The sequence below is a fragment of the Canis lupus genome, chromosome 18, assembly GCF_003254725.2.
Source record: "Canis lupus dingo isolate Sandy chromosome 18, ASM325472v2, whole genome shotgun sequence".
Lineage (NCBI taxonomy): Eukaryota > Metazoa > Chordata > Mammalia > Carnivora > Canidae > Canis > Canis lupus.
In genome coordinates, this window is record NC_064260.1 from 18,441,177 (window position 1) to 18,465,019 (window position 23,843).

The following is a 23,843-nucleotide window of genomic DNA, read 5'->3' on the forward strand; positions in this document are numbered from 1 at the left end:
TAGTTTAGTGCCATTGAGGTTTACCCATACTGTTGCAAATGACAAGATTGAATTCTTTTTCTTATAGCTGAATACTATCCTATTGAATATATAGTTGGCCCTTGAACAACATGAATTTGACTGCACAGGCCCACTTATATGTGGATATTTTTCAAGAAATACATTGGAACAATTTTTGGAGGTTGTAGTAATTTGAAAAAACTCTCAGATAAACTGTGTCACTAGAAATATCCAAAAAATTAAGAAATAATTAACTCTGTATAGTTACTGGAGAAACTGTGTATCAGTTTATCATCACAGGTGCTTTTTAAAAAATGTAACAATGTTTCCAATACCCTATTATGAATATGATTGTGATACTCTATGCCATAAAAATTTTATGATTCATTCATTAGTGTATAGACTAGGCTACTGTGAAGGAATCTTATCAATTACACTAGGCTACCATAAAGCAATCATATTGCTGCCTCTTTGTTATCAATGTATGAAGCATTTTACCTGGAAATGAATAGGATTTTTTTCACATTATCCTATTTTTTATATCTAGTGTTAGTAATACAAAATGTTTTGTTTTATATAAGACAATATCGATATAGGTACTGACAATTTGTCTTATAAACAGATGACATAAATTCATGGTATTGATAAATATAGTATAGTTCTGTGAATGTTTTTCCTCTTCCTTATGACTTTTTTTCTTTTCAGATTTTATTTTATTTTTAAAATTTCATTTATTTATTCATGAGAGATACAGAGAGAAAGAGAGGCAGAGACACAGGCAGAAGGAGAAGCGGGCTCATGCAGGGAGCCCGACGTGGGACTTGATCCCGGGTCTCCAGGACCACAACCTGGGCTGAAGCTGGTGCTAAACCGCTGAACCACCCATTTTATTAACCACTGCCCTATTTTATTTTTAAAGAGAGATTATTAATTAATCTGAGAGAGAGAGAGCACAAGAAAGGGGAGGGGCAGAGGGAGAGGTACAAAGCAGACTCCATTCTGAGGAGGGAGCCCAAGACGGGGCTCCACCTCAGGACCTTGGGATCATGACCTGAGGATAAGACAGATGCTTAACTGACTGAATCACCCAGGTGCCTCTAATATTTATTTTTTGTAATCTCTACACCCAAAGTGGAACTCAAACCTATAACCCCTAGATCAAGAAACCAATACTCCACCAACTGAGCCAGCCAGGTGAATTCCTATCAAATTCTTAAGGAAATTTTTTGCAAAAATAGGAATTTCCAAAAATTCACATGGAATCTCAGGGACCTCAAGAAGCCAAAATTATTTTGAAAAAGAAGAAAGTTGGAGGACTCCTACTTCCTGACTGCAAAGTTACAGTAACCAATATAATGGGGGTGGGGTATGAAGACAGACATAGAGATCAATGGAATAGAACTGGCACCCCAGACACAAACCTTGACATATGTGGCCAGATGATTTTCAATAAGGTTGTCATGACCATTCAATGGAGAAAAAAAAATGTATTCAACAAATGGTGTTGGGAACAGTGGCTATCCATGCAAATGAATGAAGTTGGACCTGACCTTACACCATGTACAGAAATTAACTTAAAAGACCAAACATCCAAACATAAAAGTCCAAACTGTAAAAGGTTTAGAAGAAAATGCAAAAGAAAAACTCACTGAAAAGAGATTCCCCAGTGATTTCTTAGATATGACACCCAAAGCAAAGACGACAAAATAAAAAATAGATGAATTGGATTGCATCAACATGGAAAACTTCTGAGCATCAAAAGACACAATCCAGAGAGTCATAACACTAGTTACGGAATGAATAGAATACAGGGATGAAATGTACAGCAAAGGAAATATACTCAATGGTATTTTAATGGGGCTGCATTGTGACAGATGGGAGCCGCATGGTGTAGAGTAGAGCATAACATATATGTTTGTTCAATCACTATGTTGTACACAGGAAACAAAAGTCACATTGTGTGTCAACTAAAGTTCACTAACAAAACAAAACAAAACAAAAAAGTGAGGGCAACACATGGATTAGATGGAAATATTTGCAAGTCATATCCGGTAAGAGGTTAATCTGCAGAATATATAAAGAGCTTCTGCAATTCAACAACAAATGACAATCACCCAGGGGACCCTTTTTTCTTCCCCATTTGCAAAACCCCCTTTTATGTGTGGGGCTTTCTGGGGCTGACAACTCCTCTCTTCATATTCCAGGCTGGACCCAAGGTGCCATGAGAAATCTGAGAGTTAAGGAGAGGAAGTGCCTGCAGACATGTAATCAGAGAGTTGATGGACAGATTTGGGATTTGCTTATGACAAGCACATGGGAAATAAGTTTTCTAGGCTCTTTTCTGAAAGGCGGACAGACCTTCACCCTGGTGTTCAGTGTAGATGCTCCAGGGATGCTCTTATAAAAGACTGTGATAGTTTTGACTGTGGTCTTATTGAGGTGGGTGCCATTGTTCTAGATGGGGCAGGTACAGGATCCACTATCATTCTCAGTGATGTTGGGGATAAAGAGCTCCTTTATGGATGGGTGGGGTCTCCCACTGATGAGCCAAGAATACTGTGCAGGTGGCTTGGAGGCTGCGTGTCAGGAGAGACAGAGGTTTGCCCCTGGACAGTAATAGGAGTCCTTATGACTTTCTTAAGAGCCTTTTATTCTCTCCAGAACACTTTATTATAAAAATGAAGTTCATAGTACATTTAACATATGAAATATGTATTATCCAACTGTGTTATCAGTAAGGCTTGTGGTTAACAGTAGGCTATTAGTAGTTAAATATTTGAGGAGTCAAATGTTATATGTGAATTTCAACTGCATGGGGAGGTTAGCATCCCACACCCCCACATCATTCAAGGGTTAACTGTATATACTACAGTTTCATTACCTCAGAGGTAATGGGGGTTAATTTCCCTTCATCAGTCCACTTTGGTTGGGGTGGAGTCATAGCATAACTTTTTTTTTAAAGATTTATTTATTTATTTATTTATTTATTTATTTATTTATTTATTTATGATAGACATAGAGAGAGAGAGAGGCAGAGACACAGGCAGAGGGAGAAGCAGGCTCCACGCAGGGAGCCCAATGCGGGACTCGATCCCAGGACTCCAGGATCGTGCCCTGGGCTGAAGGCAGGCGCGAAACCTCTGAGCCACCCACGGATCCCCATAACTTTCTTTTCACAAACCTTTTCTCCCCCTTTCACACCCTCCTACTCTTCCATGCCAGCTTCTTGACACTTACTGGGTTTGGGATGCAGTTACTTTACTTTTCTGAGCTTCCTTCAGTGTCTTCATCTACATAATTGGAAACAATAATGATATGACATCTACTTTATAGGTTTTTGTGAAGATTAAATGATTATATATCTCTATCTCTATCTATCTCTATATATCTTTGAATAGAGCCTACTATATAGTAAAGGTTTCTTATTGCTACTTTCATTATCATTACTACTGTCATTAATTTCTATTGTATCCTACCATCTCTCTTGAAATTTCCAATTTAATATTCTTTAATTCCTGGTATGACTATGTTGATATACATAATAAAATACTTTTTTGTGTATGGTTAAAGGGATGTTAAGCACTTATTGTTATGCAAAGAGAAATTTAAGAAATTGTTTTTTAAATCATAGTAGGTATAATACTGGACTTGAGTGCATAATCACTTTTTGCCTTTTTTACTTCCCCTAGTCTCTCTTTGCTGGTTTACTTTGAGGTAGAGGTGATGTGGCCAGGCTTCTAGAGGCTGAGTCCTAGTGGTTACTCAGTAGAGCTGGCTATGTGGACACAATACTAGTACTACACATTGTAGGCTGCAAGAACTCTTAAAGGGCATCTAGCTCAATCACTTGACTTTCATGGTATACAATGGAGGCATGGAGGGTTGAATGTTAATGTTGTTTCAAACATGTACTCCAAAACACTGGCTCTGGGGAGATATTAATAGAGTTCCATGACAATTAGTTCCACAGTCTAGCAAATTTGAAAAATGCCAGAAATACAAATTTATACAAGTTTCTTTATTGCAAGACTTCTCAAAACTTTAAAATACAAATTTGTAATATAAATCTTTCAAGAAGAATATGGTAGGTAGTATTCTCTATTTTTCAAGACCTCACAATGTTCCTTCTTCTTTGAGGTTGGTGGTGGAATTTCAATCTCCTGTGTTCTTCTAAGTATCCATTAGTTAACACTGGTTTAGAATGATGGGATATTATGGTCAGAAGGATCTTGAAAGTCACAGAGGCACAACTAGGAGAGCAGAGACTTGGAGCCAACCATCCAGTTAACGAAAAATAGGGCAACATTGACCTTGCACCAATTGAAACTTTTCCAATGGAAAAATGTTATTCCAAGCACAAACTGTCAAAAAATGTTGGAAGCAACTTCAAATTTGCCACTTACTACGTGACAGACCTCCTACAAGTTACTAAACATCTTTGAGCTTCAGATTCCTCCTCTGTAAAAAGGATTAAAAGAATACTCTCAGCAAAGAAAATTATAGTGAAATTATAGAAAATCACTGTGAAAATTATAGTGTGTGCAAAGCATGGTGCCCAGTGTTCAGGGTTCTCCAGAAAAACAAAACTAATAGGATAGTCAGGTCTGAGAGTCAGGAGCGCCCAAGGGTAGTAGAACATCAATGTCCCAGCTCAGCAGGGCAGACAGCATGCTCAATCATCCTCAATCTTTTTGTTCTACTTAGGCTTTCAACAAACTGGATGATGCCCACACACTTTTGAGAGGGCCATCCGTTTGACTTTGTTCAAAAATTCAAATGCTCATCTCTTCCAGAAACACCCTCGAACATCCCAGAGACAACATTTAACCAGATATTTGGGCAACCTGTGGCCCCATGTTGACACATAAAATTAACCATTACATCTAGTGTTGTATTTGATGTTTTGATGTTGTAGTTATTCCAGGCCAAATATTTATCCATGTGTATATCCCCTTTAGAACAGCACTGCCAAGAGAGCTCTTAGCCCATGTTTGGCAATTCCAGCAACTATTTACCAATGCATTCTGTTTATTATTTCATTAGCCCTGGCTATTAGAAAACATTTCTTTATATCAAGACACAGTCTTCATCTCTTTATCTATTATTTGTCTAGTTCCACTCCTTAAAGGTCACTCAGACCAAGTCTCATTTATCTATCATATGTAACTCATCAGTCGTTTAAATACAGTGCTCATGTTCTCCTAAAGCCTTCTCAGTAAAGGTCGAAAACCAAGTTATGGCAAATACAAGGCTAGCATTTGCACTTTTAATTCCTGAGTCTCAACTATATACATGGACAAATAACTCTGCTTTCCTTGGATCCCTACCAATGCTTTGGTCATCTGGAACACTGACAATTCTTTGCTGGCTATCTTCTGCATTTTAACATAGTTTTAGAACTTTTTTTTTTTTTTTTTTTTTGCTACAAATGAGGATAGATTGGGTTTTTAAAAAAATTTATTTAAATTCAATTTAGTTAACATATACTATATTATTAGTATCAGGAGTAGAATTCCATGATTCATTGGTTGCATATAACACCCAGTGTGCATTACACCAAATGCCCTCTTAAAGCTCATCACCCAATTACCATATCCCCTCACCCACCTCCTCTCCAGAAACCCTCTGTTTGTTTCCTAGAGTTAAGAGTCTAGTCATTTGTATGTCTTCTTCAGTGAAGTCTGTTCATGTCTTCTGCCCATTTCTTGACTGGATTTTTTTTTTCATTTTTGGGGTGTTGGGTTTGGTAAGTTCTTTATAGACTTTGGATACTAGCCCTTTATCTAATATATTATTTGTGAATATCTTCTTCCATTCCATAGGCTGACTTTCAGTTTTGTTGATTACTTCCTTTACTGTTCAAAAGTCTTTTTATCCCGATGCAGTCCCAATAGTTCATTTTTGCTTTTGTTTCCCACAGACTCTATTTCAATGTTATTTGTCAGAAAATGTGATAGACATGATGGTATGGTTCGGTTGACACCAAAGAGATCAGAACTTTCTAGAATACACAAGTGCAGCTTAGGATGCAAACAACTCCATCAGACAATCAACCTGCTCTGAGGATTGGAGCAATGTAGCACTCTGAAAACTGCAGTATTGTAGCACCATTTAATTCCTTCAAGCATAGTACCAATTCTTGTACTTGAAAGTGGATTGCTAGCACACACACACACACACACACAAATTCAAATGACTGTTCTACAACTGGAAATCCCTGTGCCCCTTGGCAAGGCCTGTCAAAGTCCGTTCTCTCTCTAACAACTTGGCTGTCCGCTCCCCCAGCATCTTCCCTTTCTTGCCCCCTTTCTAGCTTTTCAACATGCTGTCTCAAAATTTTCATGCTCATATTTAATGCATTTTGTTACCTTTGACAAAACCTTGATCAATATTTTGTTATTTTGAGGCAGCTGTGATCTACTTTCATTCACTCTTGGGAATGCATCTTTACTCTCCTATGTGATTTCTATTTTTACTCTTGTTTCTGAAAAATAAGATGCCATGAGAATGCATTTTTTTCATTAATAGGGGAATTAGGTAAAATTTAAATGAACATGAAAAGCAAAAACACTTTTCAAATAATTGGAAACCCATGTTTGAAGAATATAAATAATTCTACTAAATAATATTTCTGAATCTAATTGTATAATAGGATCCTACCAAAGAGCCTACCAAGGAACAAGTGTGGTCTCAAATTGTACATAATAGAATTAAATCAGTGATCATTGTAAGGATACCCAGAATAGAAAATAATAAGCAATAAGAACACAAAAATGCGGTTAATCAAAATAAGAATGATTTACAGAGGATGGTTTGAAAATGAAGTAAAATTTCAAACTGGAGAAAAATGGGCAGCCCGGGTGGCTCAGCAGTTTAGCACTGCCTTCCGCCCAGGGTGTGATCCTGGAGACCCAGGATCGAGTTCCACATTGGGCTCCCTGCCTGGAGGCCTGCTTTTCCCTCTGCCTGTGTCTCTCATGAATAAATAAAATATTTTTAAAAATTAGAGAAAAAGAAAAAAGAATAAATGAAAATAATGTCATGTCTTTCTGTATTATTAATATTTTCATATACTCAGAGACACTTAACTTCTATCCCCTCCCCCAACAACCTCCTAATTACTACTAAGAAGGACTGCCTAGATGAAAGGATAAGGATTTGAAGATGAAAAACAATAAAGAAGAAAATTCTATATATCTTCATCTTTGTATATACAATTTAATTTATTAAATGACAAAAAAAATGAGGCAAAATGCTAATTAAAATTATTAGTTTCATTTGGGCAAATATTAAGTAGTTTTTTTTTTTAATTTTTTTTAAATTTATTTATGATAGTCACAGACAGAGAGAGGCAGAGACACAGGCAGAGGGAGAAGCAGGCTCCATGCACCGGGAGCGTGATGTGGGACTCGATCCCGGGTCTCCAGGATCGCGCCCTGGGCCAGAGGCAGGCGCCAAACCGCTGCGCCACCCAGGGATCCCGGCAAATATTAAGTAGTAAGACCCATTTGACCAGAGGGCAGCTTTCAGTATTCACTGGGCTACTGAATTACATAGAAAAAATGGTGAATCAGGGTAAATTATATCAGTGTTTAGGCATATACCATGTCAAACATCACAACTTATTTTGACCAAAACACTCATATTTATGCTCATTTCTAGGGCAGTGTTGTTTCTTATAGAGGACAGAGAAATCATTTTAGTTAAATTTCTCCTGTTTTCAACAACAAGCCATTGTCTTGTGGGAATATTTGTGAATATCGTCTCCATTACTCACATTGTTGTTACTTATAGCTTACTAGCTTTTAAAAAAAAGTGATGAAGGGCATCTGGGTAGCTTAGTCAGTTAACTATCTGCCTGAAGCTCAGGTCATGACCCAAGGGTCCTCGGATCGAGCCCTGCATCAGGGTCTCTGCTCAGTGAGGAGTCTGCTTCTCCTTCTGCTCTTCTCTCTGCTCATGCTCTCTCTTGCTCACTTCTCTCTCTCAAATAAATACATAAAATCTTTTTCAATAAAGTGCTGAAATGTAAGAAATAACACCAAGTGAAGTATAAAATGTAGCATATTCCCACCAGGGAAGATTTTTAGAATATAAAGTAGGAATATAAGATACCAATTTTCAGGAGAAAGCAAAGGATATACAAAGCAAGAATAAAGAAAGTGAATAATTAGTGAGCTTTTGGTAGAAACCAAATACTTGAATGATAAGTACAAAAAAATCTAAGTTTTATATATATATCATTGCCTTGGTTTGTTTTCATGAGAAGTTGACAGTGATATATATACTTACCTGTGAAGCAAAACATTAATCAGAAGTTAAAACTGTCGTACACTGGGAAACTTTCTTGCTCCAAGGTATTATCACATTTTTCCTTTACATTCATAGTCTTTCCCTTGCACTAACCGTCATTTTAGTACTCTTCTTGTTTGCTGTTTTCATTTCTTTAGCTCTTGTCCATATTTTCATTATCTCACAGTTCAAATTTTTTTCATTTATATATTTACTTTTTAAAGTTTATAATATATATATATAAACATATATATATATACACACACACATATATATATATCACATCTTTATCCATTCATCAGTTGATGGGCACTTGGGTTGTTTCCATAATTTGGCTATTGTAGCTAATGCTACTATAAACATCGAGGTGCCTATATAAGTCATAAGAAAGAATGAAATCTTGCCATTTTCAATAACATGAATGGAGCTAGAGTATTATGCTAAAGGAAATAGGTCAGAGAAAGACAAATACCATTTTATTTCACTCATATGTGGAATTTAAGAAACAAAACAAATGAACAAAGAGGAGGGAAGAGAGAGAGGAAAACCAAGAAATAGACACTTAACTGTAGAGAAAAAACTGATAGTTTACTAGAGGTGAGGTGGGTAGAGGGGGGATGGGTTAAATAGGTTAACGACTGCACTTGCTGTGATGAGCACTAGTAGATGGTATGGAAGTGGTGAATCAGGGATCCCTGGGTGGCGCAGCGGTTTAACGCCTGCCTTTGGCCCAGGGCATGATCCTGGAGACCCGGGATCGAATCCCACATCGGGCTCCCGGTACATGGAGCCTGCTTCTCCCTCTGCCTATGTCTCTGCCTCTCTCTCTCTCTCTCTCTCTCTCTCTCTCTGTGTGACTATCATAAATTAAAAAAAAAAAAAAAAGGAAGTGGTGAATCACTATATCGTACACCTGAAACTAATAGTACACTGTAAGCTAACTAACTGGAATTTAAATAAAAACTTTAAAAAGTAAATATATAAATAAAGAAAAAAATCTGAACTGTAAGATAATGAAAATATGACAGGAGCTAAAGAAATGAAAACAACAAACAAGAAGAGTACTAAAATGAAGGTTAGTGCAAGGGAAACACTATGAATATAAAGGAAAAATGTGGTAATACAATGGAGCAAGATAGTTTCCCAGTGTACAAGAGCTTTATTTTTATTTTTTTAAAAGATTTCATTTATTTATTCATGAGAGACAGAGAGAGAGAGAGGCAGAGACACAGGCAGAGGGAGAAGCAGGCTCCACGCAGGGAGCCTGACATGGGACTTGATCCTGGGACTCCAGGATCACGCCCTGGGCTGAAGGTGGCGCTAAACCTCTGAGCCATCCGGGCTGCCCTGTACAAATGCTTTAACTTCTGATTAATATGTTTAGCTTCTCAGATAAGTATATATAACACTCTGTCAACTATTCATGAAAACAAACCAAGGCAATGACATAGTATTTCCTTCCCAACTGGGGGCTTTGAGAAAGTAGCCTGTACCTATCACTCCTTCAGACCCTTGGGGGCCAGGTGATCATCTCAAAAAGTGAGAAAAAGTCAACATACTATTATGCTAAGATTTTTTTTAAACGAATGAATTTGTACATTTGCATTTTATTAATACATTAGTTTTAAAATTTTGGTAATGCACCAATAGTTTTATAGATATATTTTAAGTCTAGCATATTCATTAGTTGCCTTGCAAATATACAATGTACAGGATTTCTGGCTTAAAAAAGTGACAAACATTACCAAAGCCAAAGAATATGTAGCTTCTGATTTCATTATAACTGGAAACTATCTAGTCATTTTTCTTAAGTATATTCACATACACTTAGAATGTTTTGGGCATATAAGAACATCATGTGTTTGCATTTATAGACTGTTTATAAATTAATTATTGAGACAATTTAATCTGAGTTTTAATCTGAATATATATTATAATTTGTTTCTAGACAGAGAATAACTAAAATATTTCATCTCATTGGCATTTTCAGGGACTGTGGTATTCTGTTTAGGTGAATATTCTAGCCTTTTCCTTCAGAAGTTCAAAATTTAAAATTTTAATCACCTTTGAAAGAAATCTTTCTCAAATATTACTTTTCTGCATATGACTTAACCTTTTCTGGATAGCTCGGGTCATTATTAGGAAAATCAATAGCTGTTGCTGGGTGCAATACTCTGCTGTCCTCTGGAAGACTGAAGAGTGCCTCCCCTATAACAAATGACCCTAGAAGACTCTGTTTTTTTAATTTCTTCTGTACATTTTTGGTACTTTTCCCCTGTCTTCAATCACTGTCAGGCTGTCGGTGTGTTGGCCTCCAGGAGACTCCGTCCCCACTTCTCTCTTCTGTAAATCATTCCATGGTCCCTCTTCTACTTTGCTGCTACATTTTACTGTAAATGAGGCTTATTAAATTGAGGGGGGACAGGGGAATATAGAGGAGAATAAAGTCACCAAACTTGCAAATACTATTTGAAAATGAGGGGTCCAAGGGACACCTGGGTGGCTGAGTTGGTTAAGCATCTGCCTCAGGTCATGATCTCAGGATCCTGGGATTGATCCCTGTATCTGGCTCCCTGTTCAGCGGGAAGTCTGTTCTTTCTCTCTCACTCTTCCTCCTGCCCCAACTCCTGCTCATCCTTATGTTCTCGCTCTCTTTCTCAAATAAATAAAATCTGAACAAAAAGAAAGAAAATGAATGTTCCTGGATATCCTTGAAGGTAGAAATGATAGGACCACCCTGTAGCAACAAGTTACACTCCAAGTCACACTCACACTTGTTTCATCTCCAGGGAAACCAGATAGCTGCATCAGTAGAAATTTCTCTGGAAGTTTAATGGAGAATTCAGAGAATGGGGGTAGAAATTGGAAGCATTTAATCCTCTTGGAAATAATCCTGAGGGACCTGATTTGGGGAGATCTTTCCTTTGTTTCCTAAGGGAACACGTTCCCTTGAGAAACAGCACCCTTCAATATCAGGTCACAGTGCCAAAGGTCAGGTTTCTCTAGTCTAATGCGTGCTTGCTGCTGTAACATTCTTAAGTATGGAATGAAAGTAGGGGGTGAGGAGAAAGAAAACTCTTTGGAAAATTTTAAATCAAGTCATTTCCTTTTATTTCCCCATTATCATAAGGTTCGTTTCAGTTTGAGCTTCCTATACATTGTTTAAAACTTTTTATTAACTCCCAATGTTGTGTTCAGTATTTGGGTTATCATCAGAATTCCCATTGTGAATTTTTCAGATTTATCATTTTGTCTGTTAACTATTTAGTGAAAGAAATCAAATTTTCACATATCATAAGGAAATTTAAAGTCATCCTTATATAAAATGAAAGAGAAAGTTGAGGTGAGAGTAGAAATCCTATTAGTGGCATATAATTAATAATGGAATAAATTTTTATTTCCATTTCCTTTCCTTTAATTCTCTAAGAATAAAAGAATAAAGAAACTCATGCTCCTTTATAGTTTATTAAAAATAAATAAAATGTTAGCGAAATGCTACACATTCCAAACACCACATGTCCACGTTTATTAAAATGCCTTTACATTTCTTTACATTTCTTTATTGAGAGAACACACGTACTAGTTCCTTTGTTTTAAAATAACTTTCTGAAGTTGCATATTTTGTAATATATCCTAGGACCTTTCTATCTTTCCTTTTTCCTTTCTATTTTTTCCTTTCTATTTTTCTTTTCCAAACCAATGAGGTTTGGCCTCATTACTTCTATTCTCCAACTCTTCACTGAATTCTGTACTAGAGGTACAGAAATCAAGAAAGTCCTTGTAATATTTTTGGAAAAAAATAAACAGAACATGAATAAGAGGGATTATACGAGAACACAACTGCCATGAGTCCAAGAAGTATCTAGGTAAGTACAACCAATAGAACTTGGGTGGAGAGGGGTTTAATGGGAGACACAGTTTTGTTGACTAAGTCTACTAGGTTTTGATTTTGAGTAACTTGACACACCATGAATTACTGTATTGAAAAAACCAGACTATGAAGAATGGCCATAACAAGGTAAGAACTATATTCTGGAGACAGTGTTATAGTTTGTAGGGTACTAAGAGAAAAACAGATATAGGAACTCAGAACATGGACTCACAAGGTTAATCATGAGATTTAAGACAAGAAAGAAATTATTATAATTATGAGACAAGGTTAATCTAGTACAAGATTCTGAGGTCAAATTGGTGCTGCAGCTCCATACTACTGACTTAGAACATTTTGAATTACGAAGTGGATGTGTCCTAGGGTCTCAAGCTAGACTGAATTTCTATGTGGAGATTAAATGGTTTATATTGTTGAGTTTGAGAAAAGAATCTAGGCATACATCCATTCATTCATTCGACTCATATTCACTCAGTGCTTTCTAGGTGCCAGAGACCACTATAAATTTAAGAATTAGCAACAATCCAAATAAATTAATCTGACCTCTTGAAGCTTACATTCAAGTGGTTAGATATGGATATGGATATGGATAACCAAATAGATAAGTAGACACAAACTATAATTTCAGTTATATAGTAACTATGATGAAGAAAGACAAATCAGAGGAAGGGGTTGGAGAATGCTGGCATGCGCAATTTTTGATAATATTGTCAGGTAAGAGTTTCCTGAAGACTTTTAAATGAATGTCTTAAAGTAAGAATGTGGAATATGTGGCTATTTGGAAGACAAGTAATCCTGGAAAATAAAATGATGAATTCAAGATCCCAGATGGACAGGAACAAGTTTGTCCTATTCAAAGAACAGAAAGGGAGTATCAGCATAGCTAATATAAAGAAACTGAGAGGGAGGCCAGCATAGCTAATATAAAGAAACTGAAGACAATATAAGATAAACTCTCCATTTTATTATAATTAATAATTAATACCAATTTGTTTTCACAGGTCCTTTAAAACTCACATTTATAGGGTCTTTAGAATCAGCTTTCATGGAAACAGTCCCATGCAGACAAGATATTTTACCTAATTTTATCTGGCTGTTACAAACGAATACAACCTGTAGCAGATCAAAGAGAGCTGATTATTACATAAGGAAGGACAGATTGTTTCACATTAGATTGTAATCTAGTGTTATGAATGATTTTCTGTAATGGCCAGAATTTCTAAGGCCTCAACAAGGAAGAGTTTTCATAAGGTGTGAATCCTCTACAACATGATTGCTTTCTTTAAACAAAGGGCAGCAAGGTATTTTTTAGAACTGTTACTTCATAATTTTTAGTCAATGCACTGAGCATATCTATATACTCTGCAGTATGATCAATGGAGGCCTCAAAATTTCAGATACTGTTTTTGTGCATGAATTAAATTTGGGGCTTATAAAAACAATTCATAAAATGATTTACATCTATTATAACTTTGCTGGAGATTGATAACAATGTTTTGAAATAAAATAGTTACTTAAATAACTATTTTAAGTAAAATAAAAATGAGAGGACTATGGTGATTTCTATTTCTCCCGAGAGAAAGAACGGGTCAGACTCTTCTTCAGAGCAGGAGTATAGAAGATACAAGGAAAGAATGTCTCAGAAAGTCTTACTTTTTAGATTTGAAATTCAGATACAAAACTGACTTTTGTAGAGAAGGATGTTAGGTTATGATTTTCAAGTCATTGTTCTATGAAATAAAGTGTAGTCTCTGAAAAAAACTTTTGCACAAAGGGGACATTCAGACACCACTGGATATAACTGAGGCAAGTAAAACATGTCCTTTCAAAAGATCTGTATGTCTAATCTAACACTAATGGCAAGAGCCATTGATTATCACTATGTTGATGATAACATTTCAGAGAAACATATGTTCTAATTTAGGAGACCATGGTGATCAATTTGATCAAAACTCTTGTGTGCCTCCTACAAAATGAGTCAATTTAAAGTAAGACAACTCAGAGGGTTTGAAAATATCCATCCAATCAGGAAAGGCAAATAGGTTCTGCTTCTTGAAGCAGTGGAAAGAAATACAAATAAAACTTTTAAAGTCATGCATTCCTTTTCTTCCCACTAAATGAGGGGCATTATATTTTTTCAGGCGAAGTATCAATTTGTTTCAGATAAAAACTTATAGGGGATATACACAGGAGTTAGAAAATCATTGTAATTAAAGATATGAGCTTGAAGGAAATTAATTAAACCTTGACTACCACAGTTTTGCAAACCTAGTCTTTACTTATTATTATTATCATTTTGGGTTGTGAGAAGGCGGAAAAAGTAAGTCCAATGCCCGTGAATACTGGCTTTACTTGAATGACATACTCCAAAAAGGCTGTTCCTGTTCCTTTTAACTACAACTGCACAAAAATTTATAGAGCTAACAGTAAACTGGCTAATGTTGTACTTTAAGTAATAACAAGCAAGTCATTTCATGTTCCTTGACTTTAGTCTTTAAGTTATCATTTATATGGTAGTATTAAATTAGTTAATTAATTGCTTGGTTTGTTTCTTTTAGTCTTTTTTGGAGAAAGAAATACTTAGAAATAGGCATTTATATTATATATTTTGGAAAAGGCTGGGATTACAAAAGGTCCCAAACCAAAAAGATATTTTGTCATGTTTTAACACACAATAATACATCTACTTTTAGTGCCTTGCACAAGAGCAAAACAGCCTGCAAAAATCATACACTCTCTGTCAATAGCTCTGAGTACAGACTGAATCACTTACAGGAAAAAGAAAAAAAAACTGGCATAATAAGATCCCAAAGGAGTGTAAAACTTCACTAATGTGTTTTCCTCTATTGGTCAAATAAACATTTAGTGAGCTTAATGTGTAAATGTTTAGTGTTCCTAAACTGAACACCCAGATACATGGCTTAGGAATCTTCCACAGTAGGAATATTACCAAAAGAAAGAAAAAGGAACAAGTATTAAAATAAAAACATGTTATAATCTGGATATATAATAACATCTGGACCCCTTTCAATGCAAGCTCCAAGAATCTACAGTTGTTATAGAGATTATTATTTATATGGTAAAAATTTTCTCTTGTTATAGAGTGTAAGGGAAAAGGAAAAACAATGACATTTTATCTCAGTTTGGTCTCCTGGAATGACAACAATCTTAGCATCAATTTAAGCACTGATCTGCCCTTCAGAAAATATTATTTACATTTCAGTGAGTAGAGACTTGGACTGATAGAAGAACAGTTTTTCTCAACACTATTTATAGTACCAGTAATGATTTTTCTTTGGCTTCAGTATCCCTTTATCACCCAATGCTATCTTGATTGAAAATGAATTTATATAAAATTTATTGTATCTCTTCTCTCATCATGAACTGCTTAGGTTGTTTTCATAGAAAATTATTTGTACTTAATACTTTATTAAAAGGTTTATTTACTCATTTGAGAGAGATTATCAGAGCAGGAGCAGGAGGGAGAGTCAGAGGGAGAGAAAGAAGCAGATTCCCCCTTGAGTGGGGAACCTGATCTAGGGCTTGATCCCAAGACCCCACGATCATGACCTGAGCCAAAGGCAGACGATTAACCAACTAAGCCACCCCGACACCCTGTACTTAATAATTCTTTTTGGAGGATTTTATGTGCTACAGCAGGAAGGACCATAGTTTTATGTACAGAAATGAACATACTGAATTTCACAGTCCCTATAAATTAAATTGTTTAAGAAAGTAGGTGTGCTGTTTGCAAGTAGGTTCAAGTCCATATACATTAGGTCCATGATTAGGAGAAACCACAAAATTGAGGTGAAAGTGAGTGCCATTTTTGTACTATATTCTGTTAAATGCCCAAATAATTTGCTGGTCTTGATTTAATCTTTTTAAAAACTGGGGCAGTATTACAATTGAACTTACATCTATCTAAAGGGAACATTGAAGTTTAGGATCAGTAACTTCTTTGATAGAAAAATAGTTTTGTTTCCATTTAAAAAGCACAAGAGCAAAATACAGTAGTTGACGCTGACAGTACTGCTCTGGAACATGACAGCAGATGAGTTAAATGAAATGAGATTCCAGGCACAGCTCAGGAGACATGAGGTTGGTTAATAATGACATTCAGAACAAAAGCTGAGGCAGACAATTGGTGTGAATAGTTAGGGAAACCATGAATGCAACATTCCAGACAACTGGAAGAAGTAGGTCAGGCAGGATTCATGGATTGGAGCCAAGGGTAATTCAGCACTTCGGACAGTACCCAAAGACCCTGCTTCCTTTCAGGCACTTAAGAGTACTTACCCTTTAGATTACCAGATTAACCCTCTTAATTCTACCTCTTGGTGTCTTGCTTATACCTGCATGTGATCTTAATCCTAAAGGAATTATCTAAATTTAACTAAAGAGCTCTGGGTCAGAGTTTCACACGAAGCCTACACCTTCAGTCGGGACATAAAGGTTCAGGGTATTTTTTGTTACTTGATTTTATGTCAGGCTTACCGCTGGGCTTTGTTCTATTAACTTAATTTTAAACTTAACTCAATATGAAAGGTAAAGATGAGATCATCCAAGTCATAAAAAAGAGGCTATTTACCAACACCCGATAATCCATCAAAACCAAGTCCTTTGGACCATTTGCATGCAAGAGCATTCAGCAGCTGCTGTATAGAAAACTGAAATGAGATGCTTAGACTGAACTGAAGAGTTGGTGCTGCAGAGAAAAGACTTTAAGAATCTTCTAAAACTCTGCCTAGGATCATGTGGCATAACTGTTGATAGTAACTCAAACACACTTAGGCCTTCCTTGCAGCCTTAGGTAAGTAAAAGAATTGCTTTTTTGGAGCAAAATATTTGAGTAAATTGCTAAGAGGCAGATCTGCAATTTAGGCCAGTCCATCTTGCTTATAGTCAAAGGACAAATTCCATTTTAGCTACATCTATTCACAAAAATTAAAATTAAAATTATTGACAGACAAAAACACGTACATAAGAGACATACTTAAAAGAATATATTCTTCCTCAACACTACTTTTCAGGTAGGTGTTTCCTGTTCTGAAACTGAATAGTGGGGGTAAACACTGTAAGACTGGTTTCTTCAATGATGGGCATCTTAACTAGACATTTTATAGAGGGCTTCCTTGGTCTTTGTTAATAAACAAACAAACAAACAAACAAGCAAATGGGTTCCCAGTTCCTGACAAAAAAATGCGTAAGTTGCTAAGTATTCATGAGAAAGAAGAATCAGAGGCTGTCTCCCTACCTCCAATTGCATTAACAGTCTTGATGTTCTGGTTTGTAGGTTGGAATCAATCCAAAGGACCCAACATAGTTAATAGGTCTATAACCTTAACACTGAGAGTAACCTAATTTCTTATTTTCTTTAGTGGACTCACAAATATCAAGATAATTTTTTTTTTTAGTCTGGTTAAGGACTATAGAATACTGAGAAGGTATGAGAATATTCTAGCTAGGAGGAAGGACGAGGGTAATGGGCCAAACACTGAAGTTGGAATATAACATAGAAAAACTGGGACCTTACCAAAATCTTATGAGAGATTGATATTATGAAAGTTTGACAAGTATAAAAGCTCTCAGGTCTTTCTTTGTCTAGGTGAGTAGCACATGACTCTTATTCTGTATCTGAATACAGAACAGCAGATTTCTGCTGTTCTGAAAACATTAACAGCAGAAAAGGCATTCCTCAGGTTTCCTTGACAAATAACACACTAATGGTAACCCTGAGCCTAGAGCTTATGATCAATCCTGAAGGAATAATAGCGATTTCATTAAAATGTCAATTCTACTAGTTCCTCAACTGTAATTGTAGAAAAATCCGAAGACCCTAAGATTTCAGAATGCTCCCTAGTTGTCTGCATAGATGGTTGTGTGACCTGAAAAAGGTCTTATTCATCCAAGTATAGCATGTGTATATGCAAACAATGGTATTGATTCCCCAAAGCCATATATATAAATATCAGCCTTATTAGTCGGTGATTAGTTCTATGTACGTGGAGGCAATTAACTAGCTGGCACCAAATTTTAGCAAACTAAACTCTCATCACTGAAGAGATAGATGTCTAAAGAAGATTCAGGACAACTCACCCGGGCTCATAAAACTTGGCTATGTTTGTATGGTTTCAAGATAGTTTCCTCAAAATTTAACTGTAACCCAAAATTTAAGTAAGACTTTATTTTAAAATTTTGCTATTAAATTTCACAACATCTAGTTTATCATGAGAACATTAGAGATTTAACATGATCATTTGGTTTAATTTTTTCACCTTCTATACAGTTAACACAGTCTTTATTTTTAAAAACAAAAGGAAAAGGTCATATTGTTAGTCATACTACTCTTGGAATGCTCCTGTATATTAAGCCACTGTTTCTTTGTTATATAAATATAATATTTAAATAAGGTAATTAAATACAATGCATTATTATTGGCAGACATGCAAACTAATGAATGCCACTAAATAATGTCACAAATACTACAGGAAAATATATTACAAAATTTATTGTTTATTTACTCTGACTTCTTTGATATAAGTATTTTCCATGATTTATACAGACAGTTATTTTTCATATCATGTAAGGCAGCTTATATGACCAACACAGCTTTTGTATTTAAAATATTTTCTTTTTTTAGATTAATTTATTTATTTTAGAAAGAGCAGGAGAGCTCATGAGTGGGGGGAAGAGGAGGGCAAAGAGAATCCCAGGTAGACTCCCCACTGAGCATGGAGCCCTATGTTAGGTCTGATTTCAAAACCCTGAGATCATGACCTGAGCTTAAATCGACTGTAAGTCGCTTAACCAACTGAGCCACACAGGCACCCCTGTATTTAAAATATTTTAAATCACCCTCCACTATTGCTCATTTTTGACGATATGAACAAGAAACAACATTCGTGTAAAATCATTTTCCTTTCCTGAGCATTTTTGCCTAACCTCCTATAAATGTGACAATAAGCAACTAATTGTCTTAGCCATAAAACGTGGCATATGTCTTAGCCTAAATTGCCACAGGAATGCAAAATAAAAGAAGAGATTTTAATAGTTTCGAGAACTCAAAAATATTAAGTTCTTTTTTTTTAAATTTTTATTTATTTATGATAGTCACAGAGAGAGAGAGAGGCGCAGAGACACAGGCAGAGGGAGAAGCAGGCTCCATGCACCGGGAGCCTGACGTGGGATTCGATCCCGGGTCTCCAGGATTGCGCTCTGGGCCAAAGGCAGGCGCCAAACCGCTGCGCCACCCAGGGATCCCAAAAATATTAAGTTCTTAAATAACTATAGTACATTGGGCATCCACAAGTAAATGAAAGAGGAAGAAGAGGGTCAAACTGCTAACAAAACCAACTTATTTGCTGATAGTAGACCTGAGCTATTTTATAGACTAAGCAGCAATGTGCATATTATAGGTTTGGTTTTTAATATAACTCACTATTAATTATAGTACAGTAAAACTAGATTTATCTTTAAAGTTAATAACATATATATATAAATATAGATCACACATATAATAACTGTGAAATAGGAATAAAAATAATGTTCTCTACCTATTTTAGTCACATTATTTTAAAATTTCATTATGCATACACAGATACATAATTTCATTAGACATAAACTGCATGCATGTAGATAACACATATGTATAAATGTGATCATATCAACATCTTATTTATCAGCATTTTTCAATGCTACCATTCCTCTTTTACAGCTAATTCTACTGAGGTTCAAGGACACTAACTGGGTTATTTAGTATTTATACAGTGGGTAAGTAATAAAAGCCAGATTTGGTGCTGAGACAGATTCTGGCTCAAGTTACAGTGTTCTTTCCACTGAAACATACTTCCCACATTCAAGCTTCTAGTGTCATTTGCTGTTCCTATTTGTCTCGGGTACACAAGGAGACTTGCTATTGTAGTAGACCTTTGAAGAGCATGCCCAGATCATATTTTCCTACTTCATCATTTTGCATGGGAAGCAAGTAAAGGCCAGTTAAGTGAAGAAACTGAAGAAAACCATACAGAGATAATGAGAGGACTGGAACTCAAGTCCTGTGCTCTTTGAGATGCTCCCCAGAGATGAGGATAAATTATTTGGAAGATCACAGCTTAGCCTCAGGACACCATCCTAAGCATGCTTCAGTGGATATTCAGTGGATCTATACATATCTCTTGGCATCTGAAGAGTAGAATTAATCCAGAAGTACATTTATTTATTTATTTATTTACTTGCAAATATGTTTCTGACAGGACCTAAACTCTCAAAATAAAAACAGTAGCATATTGGTAACCTGGTGTCCTAATGCATATCAATCAAAGGAGAAAAACGTGATGCAACAAGGAATACATTTAGCAGTGCAGCTGTGCTTACCTTCATAAGTCCCACTTTCTAGGAGAGCACCACTTTTCTCCAATTCCATAAAATCTTCAACGGTGATGAAAATATAGTCCACTCCAGGGACCTCACCCTCCTTATGTGGCCTTGTGGTGCCTGAATAAGGACAATTTAAAAACAAAAGAAAGACTCTAAGTGATCTGTTGTTGAACTTTAGAAATACCACCATACTTCTGAATATTCAATAACACTTGTTTGTACATCCTGCGAGTTGGCAGTTTGCATTTGTCCTTCTGTTTGTTTGGAAACAGAAAATAGCAGGGGGTAAAGATTAAAGTAAATATACAAAGCATTTTTCTTCATCAAGCTTATAAAGAGTTCATTGCCATGGAATGTGGTTGCACAGATTTTTTTTTTTCCGGTGAAAAATACAGACCATTGTGCCTTTTTGGAAGGGGCGTTTTGAATATTGGGCCAGGAGTCTGCTAGCTCAGGAATTTACATATCTCACTTCTATGAATAAACTTTCATTGTTCTGTAGATTGCCTTGCTATGACATAAAATACAAAGGAAAATAGAAATGTTAGCAGCATGTCAATTTATATTTTCATGGTTTGCTCCTTTGTGAGGGTACTTTTGGTTGTCATTTGCACCGAAAAATAACTTGTATTTGATTTAAAGAAACACAAAATATTTATTATTACTTAAAATTAATTAAATAACTGAAATTGGTGATTATTATAATTTAGTATTATAACGCTAGTAATAGTCCTTCCTTCCTGCTTGCCTGCCTGCCTTCCTTCCTTCCTTTATAATCACCGTTAGTTCTGACTGAACTGGGAAGTGACGTGTTCCTAGGGGTTACTTCATGGGTCCGCCACTCCTGTTTCCTATAGAGTGAATGGAGCTTCTGTGGCCAAGGTGACAGAAAAATCAACCCGTGACTCAGTGCAACCATCCTGGAGAACTCAAGCTTTCAGACCTCCTGTCCAGTTCATGAGGCAGGAACCAAAGTAGAGACATGTTAAAGGCTATAGGTTTGTTTTCTGGTGCATTTCCTTCCCTGAATATGTCTTATGTTCTTTTCTTTTTCCAAGCCACCTAAATAAAATGTTTTGTATGATCAGGTTGGAATTTCCATAATGCACATATGCAAATAGTTTACAGAAATATACAGAGGTCAAATATTTAAGCAAGTATTAGTATACTGGCAGGCTTCTTCATATTTAAAATTTCCTCCATATTCTCTGTATACTAAAGAAATATTTTAAACCTTAAAATTTAATTTTCCATCTATGAAATCTTTATCAACTAGGCCATGAAAATAGCCAGTCAGTTCTCCTTTTGGTCTATTAGGATCAAATCTGAACTGCAAATGAAAGGCATAAACTCATGTCATAACATACAATGTGCTAGGGAAATTGATTTCTGATAAAAATGAATAATTTCCATTGAAAACATTTTTTGAAAAGATTTGAAGGCATTATTTCCTAAAATTAAATTTTATAACCTTTCTTTGGAGGTTGCAAGACACTTTTTTTTTCCATAATCGCATTTAATGACTTTCTCCTAAATTTGTTATTTCATTTTGTTTAACTGAGCCACATTTTGCAATATTTCCTACTGCTTTTATGCTATAAAATATAAACCTCCCACACCTAGTATGCATAATGTTGTCAAATTAATGTTTCTATTAGAATCTTAACTTTCAATATCCTGACTTTTATATGCTTAACCCTTGTGAATTAAAAGCACATTAACATAGTTTTTGGCAATCAATTTGTTTTTCTGTTTATTTAGAACACACTCTAATCATTAAGAAAAATCACATAACAAAGATTCAATTTTCCTTCCTAATTTATCTGCATATTTCAGAAACTACACACTTTGATTGATTAACTGCTTGCAGAACTGTAGTGCATTCCTAGCACAACGTGAGCACAGGACCACAGGCTTGAAGGCAATTTCCAGGTCTGCTTCTTGCCTGGAGTTGATTGCCATGTCAAACTCGAGTGAGTATGTTTGCTGTTGTGATCTTTTAGGGAGGACCATCAGTACCCTGGTCCACTGGGTACATTTTCCATCTCTACATTGCACTTAAGGACAATGTGACTGAGCTCCTGCCTTGAAGATATAGACTCCCAATGGCTACCTTAGTGTCACCTGTTGCTACAGACCGGCTTGATGATGACTATTTGGACTAGGGATTCGCCTACTTCAATATGGCTTGAAGAAGTTCTACAGTATAGTCCCAAATGCTGCAATTCCCATCTCTGACATCCATCTCACATCCTGTTTTCTCATTCTCTTCTTCTTTGTAATTATAACCCCCAGTCTCTTGATCTCTTCTAATTTTCCTGGTGGTTTCTCAAATATGGCTTCATTTCCTTCTCTAAATTCTGAAGGGCTGGAAACAAACTAGAATCCTGTCCTTCCTTTGAATCACCTTCACCATTTCCCAACTCTTTAGCTCCCAAGTTCACTAATCATAGATTATACAGAAAACCACAAACATGCACTAACTACAAATGCAGGTTATATATGTCAGTTTGACTGACAATCTTTTTATACATCTTCCCTCTGTCACAATCCCACCATTTTCTAATATTCAACTGCTTTGACTTTCAGAAGACATTAGCTCATTCTCTTTTTGGTGAAGTAAGAGACTAATCTGAAGCCAAAGTCCCTGAAATTTCTTAATTTGTACTTTCCTTTTCTGCATTATCTTGACCCTTAATTGGAATCATCCATCCGTCTAGCTAAGATGAATCCATTCTTTTCTGCCTTCCTGCAGTTTTTTTTTTAATTAGAGTTACATATACAGATATTTTGAAGATTCTACTATTCTACAGAGTTTAGAGTTTAAATAAAAGCAGACTGTCATCACCACTCCCCACGCTCTTTTATTCAAAGGCAAAGACTTTCAACTCTTTTAGGTGATTCTTTTGCTTTACTTGTATGCATTTAATAATTTATTTATGATGTCTTTTGTTTTTTTTCTTTTTTTATTTATTTTAGCTATTATTTCCTGATTTCTCAGTAAAGCAAATGAAGATTTAGCTCTTTTTTGCCCACACTTCCACACATCACTTCTTCCTTCTTACCTCTTCTCATTCTCCCAGTAGAACAAACATGTGTTGAGATTACTATTTAATATTTACAAAGATAATACCACATAAATCTATTTGCAGCTGAACCTTGTAGTGCACTAATTTTCCTTTCTTGCATAGCTTTTGTTTACTCTAGATTTAATGTTTCCATTTTCAACTTTTCATATATTAATAGATATTTCAATTAATTAACTCCCTCCTTGTTGGAAAAA

The 23,843-nt window shown here is 35.7% G+C and overlaps 1 protein-coding gene across 1 annotated transcript in view; it reads right to left on the minus strand.

Moving 5' to 3' along the window:
• Positions 1-23,843, minus strand: part of MAGI2 (membrane associated guanylate kinase, WW and PDZ domain containing 2) — a 1,104,679-nt gene that overhangs the window by 450,705 nt on the left and 630,131 nt on the right. The window contains exon 3 of the mRNA XM_049096782.1: positions 20,515-20,677. Coding sequence (XP_048952739.1) covers positions 20,515-20,677 — 163 coding nt within the window. The remainder of the gene's footprint in view (positions 1-20,514; positions 20,678-23,843) is intronic.